General features: G+C 42.3%; 3 protein-coding genes and 1 long non-coding RNA gene across 6 annotated transcripts in view; 1 reads left to right on the top strand and 3 right to left on the bottom strand.

Annotated features, from left to right (window-relative positions):
* LOC134285528 (uncharacterized) overlaps positions 1–18,742 on the bottom strand; it is a 374,077-nt gene that overhangs the window by 309,429 nt on the left and 45,906 nt on the right. The window lies entirely within an intron of this gene.
* Positions 3,585–5,283, bottom strand: LOC109399873 (zinc finger protein 865). The gene is made up of 2 exons (XM_019672360.3): positions 5,071–5,283; positions 3,585–5,012 (listed from the first exon to the last, which is right to left on the bottom strand). Exons 1-2 carry the CDS (start codon positions 5,130–5,132, stop codon positions 3,965–3,967), a joined length of 1,110 nt encoding a protein of 369 aa, XP_019527905.3. The 5' UTR covers positions 5,133–5,283; the 3' UTR covers positions 3,585–3,964.
* Positions 8,432–16,298, top strand: LOC109425370 (mucin-2-like). 3 transcript variants are annotated; one of them, XM_019700618.3, is made up of 3 exons: positions 8,432–8,937; positions 9,218–9,715; positions 13,823–16,298. In XM_019700618.3, exons 1-3 carry the CDS (start codon positions 8,611–8,613, stop codon positions 16,220–16,222), a joined length of 3,225 nt encoding a protein of 1,074 aa, XP_019556163.3. In that variant the 5' UTR covers positions 8,432–8,610; the 3' UTR covers positions 16,223–16,298. The 3 variants fall into 3 exon arrangements, with proteins under 3 accessions (XP_019556163.3, XP_062702440.1, XP_062702441.1); XM_062846456.1 differs by having other exon boundaries at positions 8,797–9,118; XM_062846457.1 differs by having other exon boundaries at positions 8,797–9,128.
* Positions 16,384–17,213, bottom strand: LOC109399865 (large ribosomal subunit protein mL43). Its single transcript, XM_019672354.3, has one exon. The coding sequence runs from the start codon at positions 17,145–17,147 to the stop codon at positions 16,596–16,598; it is 552 nt and encodes a 183-aa protein (XP_019527899.2). The 5' UTR covers positions 17,148–17,213; the 3' UTR covers positions 16,384–16,595.

Below are 18,742 nucleotides of genomic sequence, written 5' to 3'. Positions count from 1 at the left end.
GGCCTCGATTCCTGCTCCATCCGAATCTACTGCTCTGCTACATATGAAACGTTCAGACGAAAAACGATCCCTTACATATTGTATTAATACACTTTTTTGAATATTTTTGCTTAAAAAAAAGACTTTTTTCAAAGCGACACTGATTTTCTCCGTTTCCCAAACACAATGAAGCACTTTTCCCTGCCAAAAATATTCGCCATGGAAGTGTGCCCCTTTCTACGCTTCCATTGATAAGCCAATCAGCATTGCAAACACCAGCTCACTGCACTAGTAATTAATCAATCAATCTTTGATCAAATGTTAGTAAAGTATCGTAACAAAAGTGAATGTAACATGCTGCCACATCAAAAAACTTTCATATCACCAAGTTTTTATATGGGTGTACCTGAAATCACGTTCTCAAAAAATAATTCTCACACTGCGCTGCAGGACAACATGGGAACTGTTCAGGGCAAACAGCAGAAGAAATATCCAACAGGTAAAACCCGTTTAAGATTCCATTTTGACGAAACAGGATGAACTGAACGTCATGAATCATCAATACTTTGGTAAATAAAAGTTATGTTGTTTTCATAAATGAATAGTTTCTGTGATTCCATGAAAAAATAATCCAGTGAGCGGTGAATGGATCCATTATGAGCGGTGATTGGATGCATGAGCGGTAGGGGTAGGCGGGGCATAATGAGCAGCTTACTGAAATTTTCAAGCTAATATATTGAAAGTTACAGACAAAACCTTACTCTATGCATCAAAACAGAGAAAACCAAAATTAAAATTTGTTTGTTGAAGATGTTTACCATTTTCATTATGTTTTCACCAGTTGCTCATTTTGCCCCACCCTACTACCAACTCTTTGAAGCATATTTTTTCAACGAAATAATTATACAAATAGTTGAAAAGTATTACAAGTACATTTCATTGGCCTAAGGAATATCAAGAAAATCGATAGATGCCCACTAAGTTGTGATTTCGATTCCCAAAACCTTATTTTAGGTCACCTGATTCTTATAATATTTTTCCAGTACATGACCACTTTACGCATTTTGATTATTTTTTCAAGGTAAACGGATTTTTTGACTAATGTTTTGTCATCAACTCATTGGATTTTAGATACTTAGACTACAATCAAGCAATTTGGTGGGGCTGGCTCACCGACACTTCCGGTCCGCTTTAGTGCTTTATGCATCATTGTGGCCAGGTGTTGCTCTAGTTTTTCCAACTGTATTGTAAAGCATGAGCGATGATCCTTGGCATTCTTGTGTAAATTGGGGTAGGTACTCGAATTGTTGATCGATCACCGATTATTGCTGGCAGATGCAGTGGAAAGTTTGTCTTAATACGTATCAATAGTCTCTGACAAACGAGAAAAACTGACTTCATTGATTACCTGTCTCTGAGCCAAATTTGGTGTAGAGTCTTCAGTCTTCGATTAATCGCTTCATGTTTGATGGAGGCTTTTAATCCAATGGGTTACATAGCCGCTATCCGAATGAAGAGAGTAATGTTCCGCGTAATATATCACAAATCGAAAGAGGTACGGTACATTACGTGGAGCGGATATACTGAATTGGGTACCAGAAGTCCCTGCTGGGTGGCACTAAATAGGTGAGCCATAGACAATAGAATCGTCAATGTCGTACACTGAAAGGCGGCTTGCAGTTGAAATTACTATTCTGAGGGTCAACTTAACCCTCCTTTTGCATTAGGGTCATTTTTGACCCAAACCGTACACTACGTCAGCGAGCTGCTGCCAACGTGATGCAAAAGGAAGGTTAAATGCACAACGCCACTTGATTTGTGCAGACTGATTTTCGTTTCATCTCAACAGATTTATGTTTTCAATTCTACCATGGACGCGATTTACAATTAAAAAAAGTGTCTGTTGGCAGCCGGATTCGAACCAAGAACCTTGAGATCACCAGGCTCGCACGCTACCACTCGGCTATCGAACCGGTTGATAAATAAGGAAACAAAACGCACACAAGAAGCGTTTGTTGGTCGATGATCACGTTTTGCCATGGTAAATTTGAAAACATTTGTGTGCTCGTCACTACCGCAAGCTGTCTATCAGTGTAAGCGCATAACTATGTTAGGGTCAAGATTAGGATGAAATCATTGGTAAAATATAATAACACTTTTTAGTTTGTGTAGTTAGTTGAACTAGTGTTAACTTTTTATTGGGACATTTTCTGTAGGTTTATTCTGGATTACAGTGCAATAGCTGCCCTTTAACTGAATTATTTTATAACAGTAAACAACATTATTCCTTCTTGATAAAAGATGTATGGACATCGAATTGCCAAACTATACATCTGATCAGATATTTTTCCGGTATTAAATTTGGGGTAGAGAGTTAAACACCTACGGAAAAGAGTTTTTCAATGTCAGACAAACATCACATGAACACAGCTACCAATGTACCAAACCTTCTCTACTGTCTTCTCATTTCGCCGCTTCCTATCCTCAATTGAACTTATCTGACACTAGTTAGGACTGTCTGTGGGAGATCCGGGTTTCTAATTCTGTGTGGGACTTGTTAAAACGGGATGCCTGATGTGTACTGCGGACAAATGGGCTGGAAGTACTGAGCAATCACAATTACTGTCGTACTAATCATATTAAATGCATGCTTTTCTACTTACATCCCGAACGTCGCCAACCGGCAAAGAGGACAAGACGAAAAAAAACGCGAGATGGCCCTAACAAAAACTAGAAAGGCGATGAAAATGGTCACCGATGCAACGATATGGAAACAAAATAGATGAGAAATTATCGACCAAATCATAATCTATGAACATATCGCTAATGTTCTTGATCATTCTTTCTTTTTCTCGTTTTAGCAACAAAATCGACACCTCTCTACTATCTCTTCATTTTCTACCTCTTCCCATCCTATTCCCATTTCATTTATTTAGTTAACATCAAATTCATGATAATGAGTATTATCATCCTATTCCCACATCTTCCTATATCCTCTACCCCATCTATTTAATGTATCTGACACTTGTTGGGACTGGTAACGCCAGCGCCTGCCTGTGGAAGATCCCGGTGTGCTAATTCGGTGTAGGACATGTAAACGGGGGAGGCTTAGTAGGTCCACATCTGCCTACAAGCAGATGGGCTGACAGTTGTCGGCCTGGGTGTGGACTGAGCAATTACAATTACAATTACAATTAGACTACAATCAAGCAATTTGTTTTGGTAATTTGAAGATTTACAGTGAAAATACAAGGTGCTCATTATGCCCCACCTGCTCATTATGCCCCGCCTACCCCTAATAGGAGCCAAGAGATAACACATTTGAATTTTTATTTTTTCGGTTGTAAACATATTTTACAATCGTTTTATATTGTTTCTATAATAACAACATAATTGTTGAGTTGTTAACGTAAATTAAAATGCAATATTAGCAAACGTCGATTTTTAATGTCATATACTTTACGAAAATGCCGTTAAATGAGCGGTGAATGGCGACCTCACTGTATTTGTTTTAATACGAGCGTGTCCCATGCTAATGTTCATAGAAATCTGATTTTCATGTTTTCTGGGAAGCGGTGTTCTGCGGATTGGCTTTCGATAGAATTAGGCCGGAACAAATCTCATTTTCTTCTTTTGTCACAATACTCGTTGGTTCGCTAAGGGGGAGGACAATAAATAATAAATGTATTTGACGAAGAAATTTCCAAACAATTCGGCAAAATCTATAAACTCATCGGATTTGTTAAGAAATTTTCTGTGCTACTCTAATTTCACCTTAAAATTTTAAAATTTCTTGAATAATTTATTGGTGTCCCCCCTCAAAATGTTGAATTTCGACCAAAATTTTCCGAGGGGGCGGTGACATAAGACAAAATCAAAATTTGTGTCAGCCTTATTAATGCACACAAGACCACACTTTTTATCGTTTGGACTTTGGATACTTTATTGACGAAAACTTTGCCAAAACTATTACTACATCAACACCCTAGCGCGGATTCAGCGGTGGTAAATTGGCCAACTGGTGCTTGGCCAAGCTATCCAAGTTCAGATTTTCGGCATTGTGGCTTGGAGCGTGCCGCCGGTAGTCTTGTAACCGGGAGAAAACACGTGGACAAAATTCGCATTTAATCGATGAATCTTCCGTGATAATGCCGGTCCGGGTAGCGATCTGGAGCTGTTCTGGTCGCAGCTGGTGCTTGGCTTGATGCCGCTTCCACTGGATGTGCTGAGAGAAACTGTCCTGACAAATATCGCACACATAAGGCCGCTCGCCTGTATGCGTCCGAATGTGATATCGCAGATGATGACTGTACTTGAACGACTTGGGACAGTGAGGGCACTTCCGGTCTCGTACTTCCTCATGGACGGCTTTCATGTGTCTGGCGAGGGAACGCTTTTCCCGAAACTGAGCGAAACACTCCAAACATTGATAGGGTCGTTCCTCGGCGTGATCTCCCAGGTGGATCATCCACGATTCCCGATCCGGAAACACCCGACTGCACACCATGCAACGGTGTTCTTTGTTGGCATTGGCTGCAATCGATGCGTCCATCTTGGGAAACACCAGCTGATCCATGGCCCCAGAAAATGATCCCATCAATTCTCCAATCCCATTCAGGCTGGTTGTGATGGCGTCCGCTATAATACTGCTCTCCGTTAGGCAATCGGTTTGGGGGTACGCCTGTGTCTCTTGTGCTGGACCGCCTTCCACTACAACGGGTCGGCCGGATCCATCGTCCTCTCTCAGCTCCACCTTGACATGTATCTGCGGCTCCAGTACGTTTCTCTTGGCCTGGATCACCTCGTCGCAATGTTTGCTTCGGTTCTGAAACTGATGAACTTCCTCTAGAAATGCCACACAGGACTGACAGATTGCCGATGGATAGTCATCGCGGATCGAAATCTGAACACCAGCGCAGGTTCGGATCTTTTCCGTCAGCTCGCGGATGTAGTTACCGTCTGGCGGAAATATTGGAACGACATTTTCTTCCGAGAAGCACAATCGGCAGAACGATTCCGGATTGTCGCTGGGGCTAATGAAAGTTGTTTTTATGTTATTCAGATAGAAAAAGGAACAGACTTTCTACTTACACGTCATCCAAAAATTCATTCACGGGGACCGATTCCTGCTGCAATTGTACTTCCGCTTCCATTGCTGACAAGGATTTACACTATATATAAACAATTTAGTTCCCTAAAACAGGAAAATCGGGAGAATCTTCCAAAAATTTGAGATTTTAGAAACTCCAGACTTGTTTTGTTTACACTTCGCGTGTTTGGGGATGTCTTTGAGGGCAGTGTTGCCAAAACTCATGCGTCAAAATTCAAAAGTGGTGAATTTTCCGAAGGGGGTGACAAAGAAAATACGATACAGGGCACTGCAAGCACCGATCTAATCTCGAACCTAACCTCATTTTTTTTTTGCTAGTTCCCGAGCATAGAGGCACAGACAAACAGACGTAACACTTTCGAAATTTCCATCGACCATGCTTTTAACGATAATTTTAAATTTTCATAGTTGTGGCTTTCACAACCAGAGGCGCGCGCATCGTTTTTCTATGCGTTTGACATTTCACACTAGCGCCTTCTGTTGACGATATTGCACAACACAGTGATTCGTGCAACTTTTCCACCAGGTGAACTGGGCGATGGATTTTCATGAAAATCGTTCAAGGTGTTACGTCTGTTTGTCTGTGATAGAGGTGATCACGTTCAAATGTATGCGTGCCTTTTTTGTAGATGTAGTTGTGAAACTGCGAGGAAAATATTTGCACTCTTGCCCCGGACGTTAGTTTTATCATTATTTACCCGTTTTACCCAATTCGATTGGGTAATATTTGCATATGCAATCGGAATAGCCTTTCAATCGGCGTGCACTTTTGTGTGAGGAAAAATTTGCGCTAGTGTTCGTGTGTTGAAATGTCACTTATCTCTATAGAGCTTGCTGACGTTTATTCACCTCTCTCTTTCAAGCATGCAGGCGGGATAGGATTTGTTTTCATCGGGAAACCTTTCCTGATGACAACAAATCCTATAAGGCTATCTGACGTTTGATCATCAATCTTTCTCTGTTTCGCTCCCGAAGAGGATAGGTTTGTTTTCATACGGAAAAGTTTCCGTATGAAAATATTAAACAAAAAATGGCTATCTTCTGTGTATGTTTGAGAGAGAAAGGTGATGAACGCTAGATTGCCTCATTCCGCCTACATGTTTGAAAGAGAAATGTGAATAAACGTCAGCAAGCTCTATTCTCGAGCGCAGAGCGCCTTTGACATAATTCCTGCAGGACCATGGTATAGACGGTGCAAGTGACCTCAAGTGACTTGATTCCAGTCAATGGAAAATGCCCAATTGAATGCGAATTGAACGTGTAAACACTACCGTTCATCTCAGTTGAGCAACTGACTTGACTTGAACGAAAGTTGAACATGTTGAACAATTCCTCGTTGAATTCAAGTTATCTGTTAAATGAGCTGAATTCAGAGAGTAAAAAATTCGAAGATTGAAAGTGAAGATTGACATTCTCATTTTTTCATTCGTGTTTGGCCACATTCATTGTCAGCTGAATGCCTCTCTTTTTTCATTCAATTCTCTGTCTCGAATATTTTTCCGCACGTCGTAAAATGTCCAATTTCTGTTAACAGACGCACAATCCGACTCAATGGACAAAAATAGAGAACACAGTTAATATTTTAATTAACTACTATACACAAGTTTTGAGATGATTGGAAGTATAATCGGGAGTTACGGTCCAGTTTTATTTCTCAGTGAAAATTGTCAATGACAGAAAAATGAATGAATAGGTGAAAAAATACACTCACCAAAATGAATTTTATTTTGATCCCTCAGTTGAAAATTTCCAAAATTCATGTTGAATTTCATTCATTGAAAATGAAAATTTTAAACTCGGGCTGAATTCAATTCAGTTTGCTTACGCACCGCACGAGTTGAAGAATGTATAAATACTTGCTTCAATTGAGATGCATTCAAGGGCATGCAAGTGGACACCCAAGTCATTTGCTCAGTCTAAACACGTCATTCTATTGGATTGAACATAGTTGAATAGTTTGCAACTCATATGCTCGTTCCAATTGAACAGTCTAAACCACACTGAAAGGCGGCTTGCAGTTGAAATTACTATTCTGAGGGTCAACTTAAATGCACAACGCCACTTGATTTGTGCAGACTGATTTTCGTTTCATCTCAACAGATTTATGTTTTCAATTCTACCATGGACGCGATTTACAATTAAAAAAAGTGTCTGTTGGCAGCCGGATTCGAACCAAGAACCTTGAGATCACCAGGCTCGCACGCTACCACTCGGCTATCGAACCGGTTGATAAATAAGGAAACAAAACGCACACAAGAAGCGTTTGTTGGTCGATGATCACGTTTTGCCATGGTAAATTTGAAAACATTTGTGTGCTCGTCACTACCGCAAGCTGTCTATCAGTGCAGGCATTTAAGTTTTCCGTTCACGTCATACGATAACATCCCACTTGCCTCATTTAAACCCTCATTTGATGTCTAAAATCAGTTGATTTTTGGGGTCTTTGACAGTTCTCCTATGAAACTGACAATTGGGATTTTAAATTTGTTGGAAGTTAGGTAGCGTTGTACGCTCGGATAGCGTCGAACCTTCAGGTACTAGTTTGGAGTGTTGGAGCGATGTAGATTTGTTGGCGTAGGTATGTTGTTATTAAAGAAGATTGTCATATTGTATATTGACACTTATAGCCCGGCCTATCTCCGCCAGCAAGAGATGTTTCGGCAGCGACGCCAGCGACATTCGTCCTCTATAGTTTATTAACTCTATTGTGTTACCCGACGTCTCCACTGGGTTTATTCAAATATTACGTAACACAATGAGGGGAGGGAGGGGGTCTAGCACTGTGTTACGCTTCATACAAAATTTCAAAATCTTCCATACAAAAGTTGTTACGTGGGGGAGGGAGGGGGTCTAAAATTGTCATATTTTGCGTTACGTAATATTTGAATGAACCCTATACAGAAATGTCTTGCCGTTTTGCTGGACAGATGTGTCATGACAGAAATGTTCTCTCGCTGTTTGCATGGAAAGCAGCGGTGTTGATCATTTCTGTTACATTTTCTCTTTCTGGCAGCAAAATGGCAAGACATTTCTGTCTAGTGGAGACGTGGGGTTAGTGAGATAGGAGAAACGACAGACTCCCGCCAGCTGATATGGCTGGCGACGACTCTGGCGACGGTTTCACCCGCGAAGGATCCAAACAGTTGCGTTCGATAAGGGTATAAATCGACAATATTCTAAACATCTTAGGGCTGTGAAATCCCGTTACTAATATAAAACATTTTTTCTAAGTTAACAACTTTTCATATAAAAATCAATCATAAATGACATGAAAAGGCTTTTTAGCTAAATTACAAATACATACTTTTTAGTGACTCCATTTTTTTTTCCTTGTTTCCGCACACACACCGCCAACACATCGCAAACAACTCAAACTCACCACAAATGCTCATTTATTGACGAGCGTATATTCCCCACTCGTGACCAAGCTGTCAAGCAAGAAGAAAGCCTCACTTCAGTCTCGTTGGTGCATTCGGATGTGTCAAACGTAATTGTCAAGCGCAGTGAAAAAAAGTGTTGTGATGAGTCTGGATGAAACCAAAATGGAACCACTGCCAACGGCAGAAGCGCCACCCGAGATCCAACCACTCTCATCGACATCTCAATCGTCACCGCCTACTGTGCCGCAGGAAACGATTCCTGCCCAGCCACCTGCTCCGAGCGGTGTTCGCATCAGACCAAAAACTTGCGATGTGCGTGATTGTGACTCGAACAGTTTGCGCAACCCAGATGTGTTGTTTGTGTGCGTCCCCAGTCACAGCTATCCAGAGCGGCGCTTCGTATGGCTGACATTGATGCAAGCAGCCCGCGACAAAAAGCGTAGCTACTGTTGCTCGCGGCACTTTAAGGCAAGTTTACCCTATGCGATGTATCGCGATTCAAAATGGTTGCCGATGCACAGTGGCCTAATGTTATGAATAACTAATTTCAATGATTTGTGTTGATTGGTGTTCTGAATTTTCTGGCAACCAACATAATAAAAATTTACCCCACTGCGGTACCTGTGAATTTGTTGTCATTGATGCATCGGTATGATGGGGTATGATTAGTGTCCCCATTTATTATCAATTATCCCCTTTGTTTAATTTGGTTGATATATTGAATAAATATGTATATTGAAAATTTCAGGTTCCAGATGATTTCAAAGATTTTCAGGAGTTCATTTCCGCTCCCCCGGGCTACAAAAGGCAACTGCTTGTCAAAAAGGGCGTAGTCCCGCATCTCAATATGCCCCCACTGAACATGTCAGCGTTACCGCCGCTGACCAATCGTTGGCCGATGACTTTGCCGACCAGTACGACGGAATTGGAGCAGATGCGTCACAATGCCATGGCAATGCGCTCCCAGCCTCCTCCGCCGCCGTCAAGACTACAACAGCAGTCGACCCAGCTGGCCATGAGGCCCCCACAGAGCGGTTATGTTCCGTCGACACCTCGCATCAAATACTGCAAGGGTGTGCAAACTGATTCGACGACGGCCAGCATCGGACCACGGAAGGTCCCACCCAGTCTGCAGTACTGTAGGCTCTGTTTCCAGAAGCAAGACTTGGAACCGATTTTCACCGGAGACCAAACGCTCATCGAGCCGGATTTGATCGATAAGATTTTTGGATGCACCGAAATCATGGTGAGTATGGGTTTATTTTGAGTTGTGGATGATAGAGTATGGTGAATTTAGATATGTTTTTGACATCCTTCGGGAACAAACGAGGGGACAATTTCAAAACAGCTGTGATTGGGTTTTGACCGGTAATAATTTATTCAGCGATAGATTTTTACCCTTCTTACACCCATAAGAAGGGTATAAATACCGCTCGAAAAACCGACTTTCGATCCGAGACCCACAGGGCCGAGTCTCATATACCAATCAACTCAGCTCGACGAACTGAGCAAATGTCTGTGTGTGTATGTAGGGTCTGGTACGTTTGGCATAAGGCCGTTTGGCATAATGCCATTTGGCATAAGGACGTTTGGCATAAAGGACACTTGGCATAAAGGACATTTGGCATAAAGGACGTTTGGCATAATGGACATTTGGCATAAAGTACGTTTGGCATAAAATGATTTCAATAAAAAGTGAACTACGTACTTAACGTAAAAGAAGGATAAGTATTCTAAAGAAGGATAAGTATTCTAAAGAAGGATGCATTAATTTTTATGGATATAATATGCAGACAAGGATGATTTGCTGGAAAGAACCATTACCGGAACCTTAATTGCTTGTATCGACGAAGAACAGCCTATAGGGGTAGGCGGGGCAATATGGACACCCTAAAGTTTTTGCCAACTTTACCTGGCAAGATGTCAAAAAAGTTTAGTTTTTTATCCTTTTAAAGTCTATTTAGCATCTATTGTATAAGAATGCTCACGAAGAAAAATGATTTATCCACTAAAAAAAATGTTATGAAAAATGTTGGTTTTTCATGACCGTCTTCTAGCATACGGGGCAGAATGGACACCCCCATGGGGCAATAGGGACACCATGAGACTTTTACGAATTTCGTACATTATTTACACTTATAAAGTCATTTCATTACAAAACAACTATTATGGATGAATAATACGCCGAAGTAGTTCATTTTTGTACAGTTAATTTAAATTCAGGCTGTTTTGGATAAAACTTCGTCTTTGTCGGCATGTACAGCTGTGCCAAGAACAACTATTTTCCACTGCTGTCGTTTTTTGGCCAATTTGTTTCACCCTATATCTACTATAGTGAACATTTAACCGAAAATATACTGAAATCGAAGAATTTGGTTGGTTTGTGGTTGGTTGGTTGGTTGTGGTTATATTTTTCTCTTGCCGCTTCTTTAAAAAAAAAGTGAGTGTCCATTTTGCCTCGGCAGCAGAAGATATTTCCAAACTTGATTTTTGATGTAATAAAGAAGAAAATATAAACATGTTAAGCATGTAGATACAGCAAAACTACTTGCATGTGTTCTAGAAATATCAGGTTTTAATCAACCTGCAATAAATTAATTACTAAATCTTATTTAAGATGGTGTGAAAATTATAATTTCCATGCTCAAAAAACGGAGGACGCAACTTTTTCGTGTAAAATCAAGTACAATTTTAATTTCGAATGTTTCTTTCCTGAAACTACGTTTTAGACAAATGGACTATATTCTCCATTCATTAAAAGTTCAAAAAAGTTCGCATATTTCAAAATATTGAGGGTGTCCATTCTGCCCCGGGTGTCCATAATGCCCCGCCAAAAGGTTATTTCGAAAATAAGAGATCCAATATAATGCACCAACAACAAGTTTGCCTTCTTTCCCTTGAAGGCTGTTCTTTAATTTTTCTCTTTATGCCAAACGTCCTTTATGCCAAACGTCCCTTATGCCAAATGTCCTTTATGCCAAACGCCCTTATGCCAAATGTCCTTATGCTAAACGGCCTTATGCCAAACGTACCAGACCCGTGTATGTATGTGTGTGTGTGTGTGTGTGTGTGTGTGTGTGTGTGTGTGTGTGTGTGTGTGTGTATGTTTGTGTGTGCGTATGTTACAAAAAAAAGTCACGCACGTTTCTCAGCCGTCTGATATCCGATTTGAATTCTCTTAGTTGCAAATCAAATCTACAACATCCTATCCTAGTAGAACCCTATTGAATTTTATTACGATCGGACATTTGGTTACCGAGATATTTCTCGAAGAGTATTTTGAAGTAATATAGGTTGCTTTTTGAGAGATTTTTGACATTTAGCATATTGATGAATATCTCAGCCGTCTTTCAACCGATTTAAGTTCTCTTGGCAGCAAATGTAAGCTACAACATCCTAGTAGAACGTTCTGAAATTTTATTTCGATTGAACATTTGGTTACTGAGATATCTTTCGAAGAGTACTTAGGATTTATACAACTAAACTTTTTGAGATTTTTGACCAAGTGTATCATAAAAAATATCTCAGCCGTATGTCAACCGATTTGGGTTCTCTTAGCACAAATTAAAGCTACAGTATCATTGTAAAAGGCCCTGAAATTTTATTTCGATTGGACATTGTGTTACTGAGATATCTTTCGAAGAGTATTTCAAAAATTCCTTTTTTTTATTATATTCGCTTGTTATCTTGCATGAGCTTGATTACAAATAAACAGGAATTCTATGAAAACTAACAATATGTTAAATGCAAGCTTTGAATTTATATATTGTGGGAAAAATGAAAGAACTGGACAGCCAAAATAACTAGCTAATTCCAAAACTGATTAGCATAGTAGATATATCATTTTTACACCATAACCATGAACACCAAGTACTTCGAAGCTAATTTATTCGACTTATTAAGAGATATTAGACAAAGTGTATCTCGCTGATTTTCTTATCCATTTGTTAATCGATTCAAGATCTTTTGGCAGTTAACAAAAGATACAATATTCCAGAATATGTAAGCTATTTTATTTTAATTTCATACAAGATTCTAGAAGGTGTCTGGCATTTCTGGTATTTTAGTCCATGGTCCATGATGCTATTTTGGAAACCAATTCACTAGATGCCAAATCCACAATATTTTCTAGAACTTTTGGTCCATCACACAAAATAAATATGTTAAATACAAATAATACAACAAAAGTTTTAATAAGTGTAAGAAGGGTTCTGTTCACCATAGGTGGATTAAATCGGGTTTTTAGTATTAATGTAGCTTATATATTGCGTTATATATACTGCAGTCATCAATATTGACAAAAAAGGTCTCTCTTAAGGTTGGCCTCTTGGCCGTCTCGGCAGCCTAGTTACTCGCACTGGCCATCCCTTTCTCCCTCTTCGACTTTTCACCCGCCTCTGCCGAACGCTTCATGGGCTGCGTCTCCTCGGCAGGTTTTGACCATGCAGCCTTAGGACGGTATGATCTTTCTGTTACGGCTCCGGTTGTGTTGCCACCAAACAGGATGCTGACCGTTTGAGAGGACCGATCCTCCCTGCTTGCATCAGCCGCACTCCGCTCTTCGACTAGGAGATCATACTCCTTCTTGGCCAGAGCCAGCGATTTACAAAGCTTTAGTTGACCGTGTTTGAGGTCCTTGCTGATGGTAGTCCACCCGCTCGTGTAGCCAATCAGCTCGTACAGCTGATCAACAGTTACCAACATCTTTGGTAGATCGTTCCTGTTGCGGTTCAACGCTGGCGTGAGGTCCGCTCCAGTCATCTGCGCTTCCGCGGCCGGTACTGAGCCGCCTCGTGCTCCTCCCGTTGAACCTCCTGCCGCTTGCTGGGTGGTGGATACACCAGCCTGTCGTAGTGGCGATTTCGTCAGTCCTCCTGGCACGAACGAATTTAACGCCGTTAGTAATAGAATGTCGTCGGTACCAGCTCACTTGTTAATTGTTACCTAAGCGTGTACGTACCATCTCAGTAACCAATTTCGAAGCAAGACCAGTATACCGTAATCAGGAACTGACAGGCGTCGTTCCCGATGTGCCCGCCGCCCGAGGCACTCCTAGCTGGGTTGAGGCACTTTAGAAGCGGTGCCGTGTCGCTCTTTCAGAGTTGCTTCCGGATATGTGGAGTTTCTGAAGAACCCCAGCAGAGCCCACTGCTGAGCTCTCGCCACGCCTAGGCTTACTCCGTATCCGCCGGCGCTCGGTCACCTACCTACCGGTGCTAAATGATGTGAGTCCACACTGGTGTGTGTATGGTTAGGAAATTAATCCTAGGCTCCCTCATGAAATATTAAAAAAAATATCACCGAGTCCAATAAATAACTTATAATCTCTAAATTTACTCTCATTTCTTCGCAGATATCCGTCGAGAGCGATTTTCCTTCCTCAATCTGCACTGACTGCTACAATAAAGTACACGAATACGTTACATTTCGTAAACTTGTTCAAAGGAATGATCAATCTCTTCGAGGCATTCCGTTGCCCCCGTTGAAGTCCACTCCTGTTCGCAGTGCCCCTTCATCAGTTCCGAGACAGAATAGTTTCGTGCGTATGAAAACCACTGAACTAGTACCGAACAGACCAACCCAGAAGGTTACACCGATACGCCCGGTAAATCCCAATCCACCGAAACCAGTACAAAGGTCGCCCGTCGTGAACCAACAACAAAGAGATGACCCACTACTAGAAGTTCAACGCGTGGAAAACGTCGAACGGTATCAGCGGCGACAGGAAACCATCGAGAGAAATCAACCATTGCGGGCGCAAAGAGTACAGGATACTCTCTATCCAGTCCCGTACCGTAGACCCACACAAGAGAGCTCCATTAGCGATGATCCTCTTGCCAGCGCCGACAACGAGCAAAAGCTTCCATCGGACTCGGAAGACTCTCAGGCACCGGAGGGCGTTCAACTAACTGATCGAATCGTTCCGGTAACACTAATCCGTGTTCGGCCGGAGTCATCTGACGATAATGAGGTAGCCGTTGCTAAGAATGCTGAAGCATCGTCAGATGTTCCGATAAAGGAAGAAGAACCAAGTGATGAAACCACATCGGAGAATGTTACTACTGCGGCTGATCATAATTCACCTAAGAATATGATTAGACCGAGACCTTTGCATCAACTGATGCGAAGTCCCGAGCAAACGAAACCGAACCCTCCAAATGTTCTACAGGCCGTGAAACTTCTTCCTTCAGCTACCGCTAAAGCTATGGCAAGTCAGAAGCCTTCGTTGAAACCCGTCAGCACGTTAACAAGAGGGATAACGAGCGGTCGGTTCCCGGTGCACAGGATATGGAATACATTCGAAAAAAGCAAACCCAAACCGCCTGTGGCTCGAATGCTACCTAAAACATTCAATCGTGCAGTTAGGCTCCCAGGATTACTATCCATATCTAATTTGATTAATCGGGCAAAAAAACATCAAACCGTTGCATCTGCTACCACAACTTCCACTTCACCGGCGATCACTAAAGATACTTCAACCACTCCAACAAACTTAGAAAATCGGACGGTTTTACATAAAACACCACCGAGCTTTCAAGCCGCGTGTTTGGCAAAACATTCCACGCCATCCCCAGTTCCCAAATCCAAGGCTCCTACAGATGCGCCACCAAAACCACAAGAACCACAAGAAAGCACTGTATCAGATACTCTCCGTATTACTGATACTGTTCCAGTAATTCCCCCAAAAGTAACTTCTAAACCTTGCATCCCTTCCACTTCATCACCTATTCCAACTAAAAAAATCGTAAAATCCCTTACACAATCGAAAGAACAAGAAAGCTCTGACGTTAAAGTTCTCAAGGAAAGGACTCGTTTAGCAGTTGTTTTATCAAAGCTTCCATCCGTGACCGTATCCCTGCCTTCGCCAATCAGTACGGGCCAGCCTGCAAAGCCTGTATCGACTCCAGTGCAAAAAGACACCAGCAAAACTGAGACTTCGTCAGCACCCACTACACCTTCAGAAACGAATGTGCCACCTTCGCCACGATCATCACGCGTTCGAAAGGTCCCACTCAAGTTCCAGAACACCGTAGGATTCCCTATGCCGAAGATCATCACCGTCAAAGCGGACCCGGACGCTCCTCCAACAGCTGAATCTATCAAAGCTCCAGCGGCAGAGAAGCCTAAAGAAACCACTGTTCGTGTCACTCGTAGATCTGCCGTAACCGATGACAAACCTGCAAGCGCACAGACGGCTAGAAAGAAACCGGAAGCAAAGGAAACGGCGACCAAAAGTAAACCGAAAGAAGACGAACCACCCAAAAACGAACCTACGCGAATGACCAGGCGATCCGATACAGCAATCGTGAAACCCGACGTACAGCAACAGCGTTCCAAACCGCCGAAACGGAAATCCGATACAAAATTGGAAACGAAAGACCAAGCACCTCCACCGCCTCCGTCGAAATCGCCGAAACTGGTGGAACCGCCGAAAACGAAACAACAACCGCCGCCGCAGCAGCAGCAGAAGCCCAAGCAAACAGAACGGGCCAACGGCAGTGAACACAGTGCACCGGAACCGGCAGCGACGGAACCAACGACGCCAGCGAAAACTGTCAAACCGAGAAGACGAGCCGAACTGGAACGGGCAAAAACGCCGGTCTCGTCGCAGGACTGGAAATGTCCGTTTTGCACGAATAAGACATTCGAGGAAAAGAAGAGACTGGTTAAGCATTTGCGCAAACGGCACGGCATGGATTACGCTTTGGTGCGCCAACAGTTGGCTATTTACGGCGGAAATTGGCGCTATTAAAGGGGTTGTTGTAGGTGTATGGATTTGTTTTAGGGTAATGTTATGTAAATAAATGCACCTTTATCTTTACTTTAGACATCTTTAGAGATAGTTTCTAGAAAAATGACTTATTGATGATATCCCCTGAACCTAGCCGAGTTTGAGATAACAAGACTAAATCATATGGTTTTAAGTGATTTTTATTCGCATTTAATCAACATTAACAGTAAATCTATAGAACGAACCTAGCACTTAGTCCGAGAGTCAGCGTTGGCGGCCTACGGAACAAACATGCTTGCCATTCCAGTTGAAAATTTAGCGGTCCACACCCCGTACGATGCAATGTAAGGGTGTCCTACACTAACTCTCCGAATCCTGTGTTCACTCACACCCTTTAGGATGGTGCATCCCCTTGCTGCAACTTTTGCGCTCGGTACATCTCGATCAGCTTCTCGGTGGCTGTCATCTCGTCCGTTTGCAGCTTCGAGAGCTCTCTATTTGGATACTGCGCCACATTTCCGGTAGGGTGCTGATGGGTGAACGGCGTCCACGCGCCCTGCACCGACGGCACATCCGTATGCCACAGTTTACGTAACCGTGTATCACTGGAACCGGTGGCCTGCGTCTTTAGCACTTCGACCCATTTACGAATCTCCTCGCGGGTGTTGTTCCGACAGTTGATCCACTGCCTGTCGCCGTTCAGGTACTCTGCGGACATGACGGCTGTTCGGTGCCGGCGAGGTTTCACGTATACCACCACTCCCGGATTAGTCCGGCTGAAATCCAGCAGATCGTTCTCCAGGAACTCCCGCATACCCTTGCTGGAGCCGTTGTTTTTGCAGTACTTCAGGGTGATGCGCTGGAGCTGGCACACATACCGACCTACTCCGTTGGCCAGCGGGGCCCGCGGGAAGGCAGATTTCAGGAACAGATGAGAGTTGGACATCTTCCAAGTTTTGTTCAAGCACACTTGCCTCTTGCGCCGACTGGATGCTTTTTTTTCATAAATGTCATTTTCGTGAGATAAAAATAAAAACATTAACAAAAGGCCTTTTCTGTCAGTGCAAAAATAAGTGTAGACACAAACCTCAAATCCTTTTTGTTATCACCTCAGTTATCACACACGCTAACCTGAAACTACCCATCCAGGGGGCCAGCAAAAGGAAAATCAAGCATAACTTTTCAATCCGACGTAACTCGAGAATGTAAACAAATCCGGGTTAACTGCTGCATGCATGATTCATAAAGCAAATTGAAGAATCCATATCACTGTTTGATGATTTATTGCTTAATTTGTTTAACTAAGCATATTATTCGAAACGACGTATCTAACTATTTTGATGTTTACAACTTTACTGATAGATACACCGTTTTGATATATGAGAAAACCAAACGACGTATCTAGCCAAAATCAAAAGTAACAGATACACCAAACTGGCACCATACAAAAGCGACGTATCTGGCATGACGTATCTCTAACCAACCCGGTGTATGTGTATTTTTATCAAAATTCATTGTGAAAATGATACGGAATGAGTAGGTTTTGTTTCTTACCTAGTGCGTGCTATATCCCTGGTGATGTTAAGCACGAAAAAACTTATGAAAAGTCTTTTTATAGAAAACTATTTTAGTGAAATGGTAGTCAACATTGACCATGAATTTACTCAGATCAGTGAAAAAGTTAGATACGTCGATTTGAAAAATTATGCTTGAAATCTCCGTAGCTCACAACAAAAACACGTTCAAAGTGGAAAAAGGTGCTCTTTCGTTTAAAAATAAAAAATCATTGATTTTTTTTAAATTTATTGTTGCGCTTATCTTTTATTAGAGTCCTGTGGCGGTCGTACGCTCGCAAGGCATACCGCCGCATGACAGTCGCAAGGCAGAACAAAAGAAAAAGTGTTGCCGCCAAAAACAAAAGCACGTGGGTTTCACGAAGTGACAGATGTGTTTGAATGTATTTGTGACGAACGGCAAGAGTAGCTCAGTGGAATGAGTGTTCTTGCTGTCAAACCCCATATAGACGAGTGCACCGATGAACTGAATTCATCGCGGTCCGAGAATTTTGACACTAGAGCGGGGTCGCTTCCAATCAGAATTGTTCAATTCTGATTGGAAATGTTCCACTTCTGATTGGAAGCGACCCCGCTCTAGTGTCAAAATTCTCGGACCGCGATGAATTCAGTTCATCGGTGCACTCGTCTATAGTGGAATTATATACAGTGACGATTGAAACTTGGTAGCTCAATGAATGGTGAATTCACCTCAGGGTCGTATTTCCCCAACTTACCTACCAGTCCTTTTACCGACCCGGTTCTCACCAGAATTCATTCACCAGTGGGAACGCAATGGGAAGATTCAAATATTACGTCCATCGTTTTTCGGGATTTCTAGACCCCCCCTCCCCCCTCTGTCACGCAATTTTCCTATACCCAATACACGTACTGTCACACTTTCTAGACCCCCCCCCCCCCTCCCCCAAATGTTGGACGTAATTTTTGAACGTTCCCAATGGAAAAAGGAACACTCAACTACAGGAGA

Source organism: Aedes albopictus, chromosome 1 (genome assembly GCF_035046485.1).
Source record: "Aedes albopictus strain Foshan chromosome 1, AalbF5, whole genome shotgun sequence".
Taxonomy (NCBI): domain Eukaryota; kingdom Metazoa; phylum Arthropoda; class Insecta; order Diptera; family Culicidae; genus Aedes; species Aedes albopictus.
The sequence above is the reverse complement of the archived record's forward strand: the minus strand, read 5'-3'. Positions and strand labels throughout refer to the sequence as shown.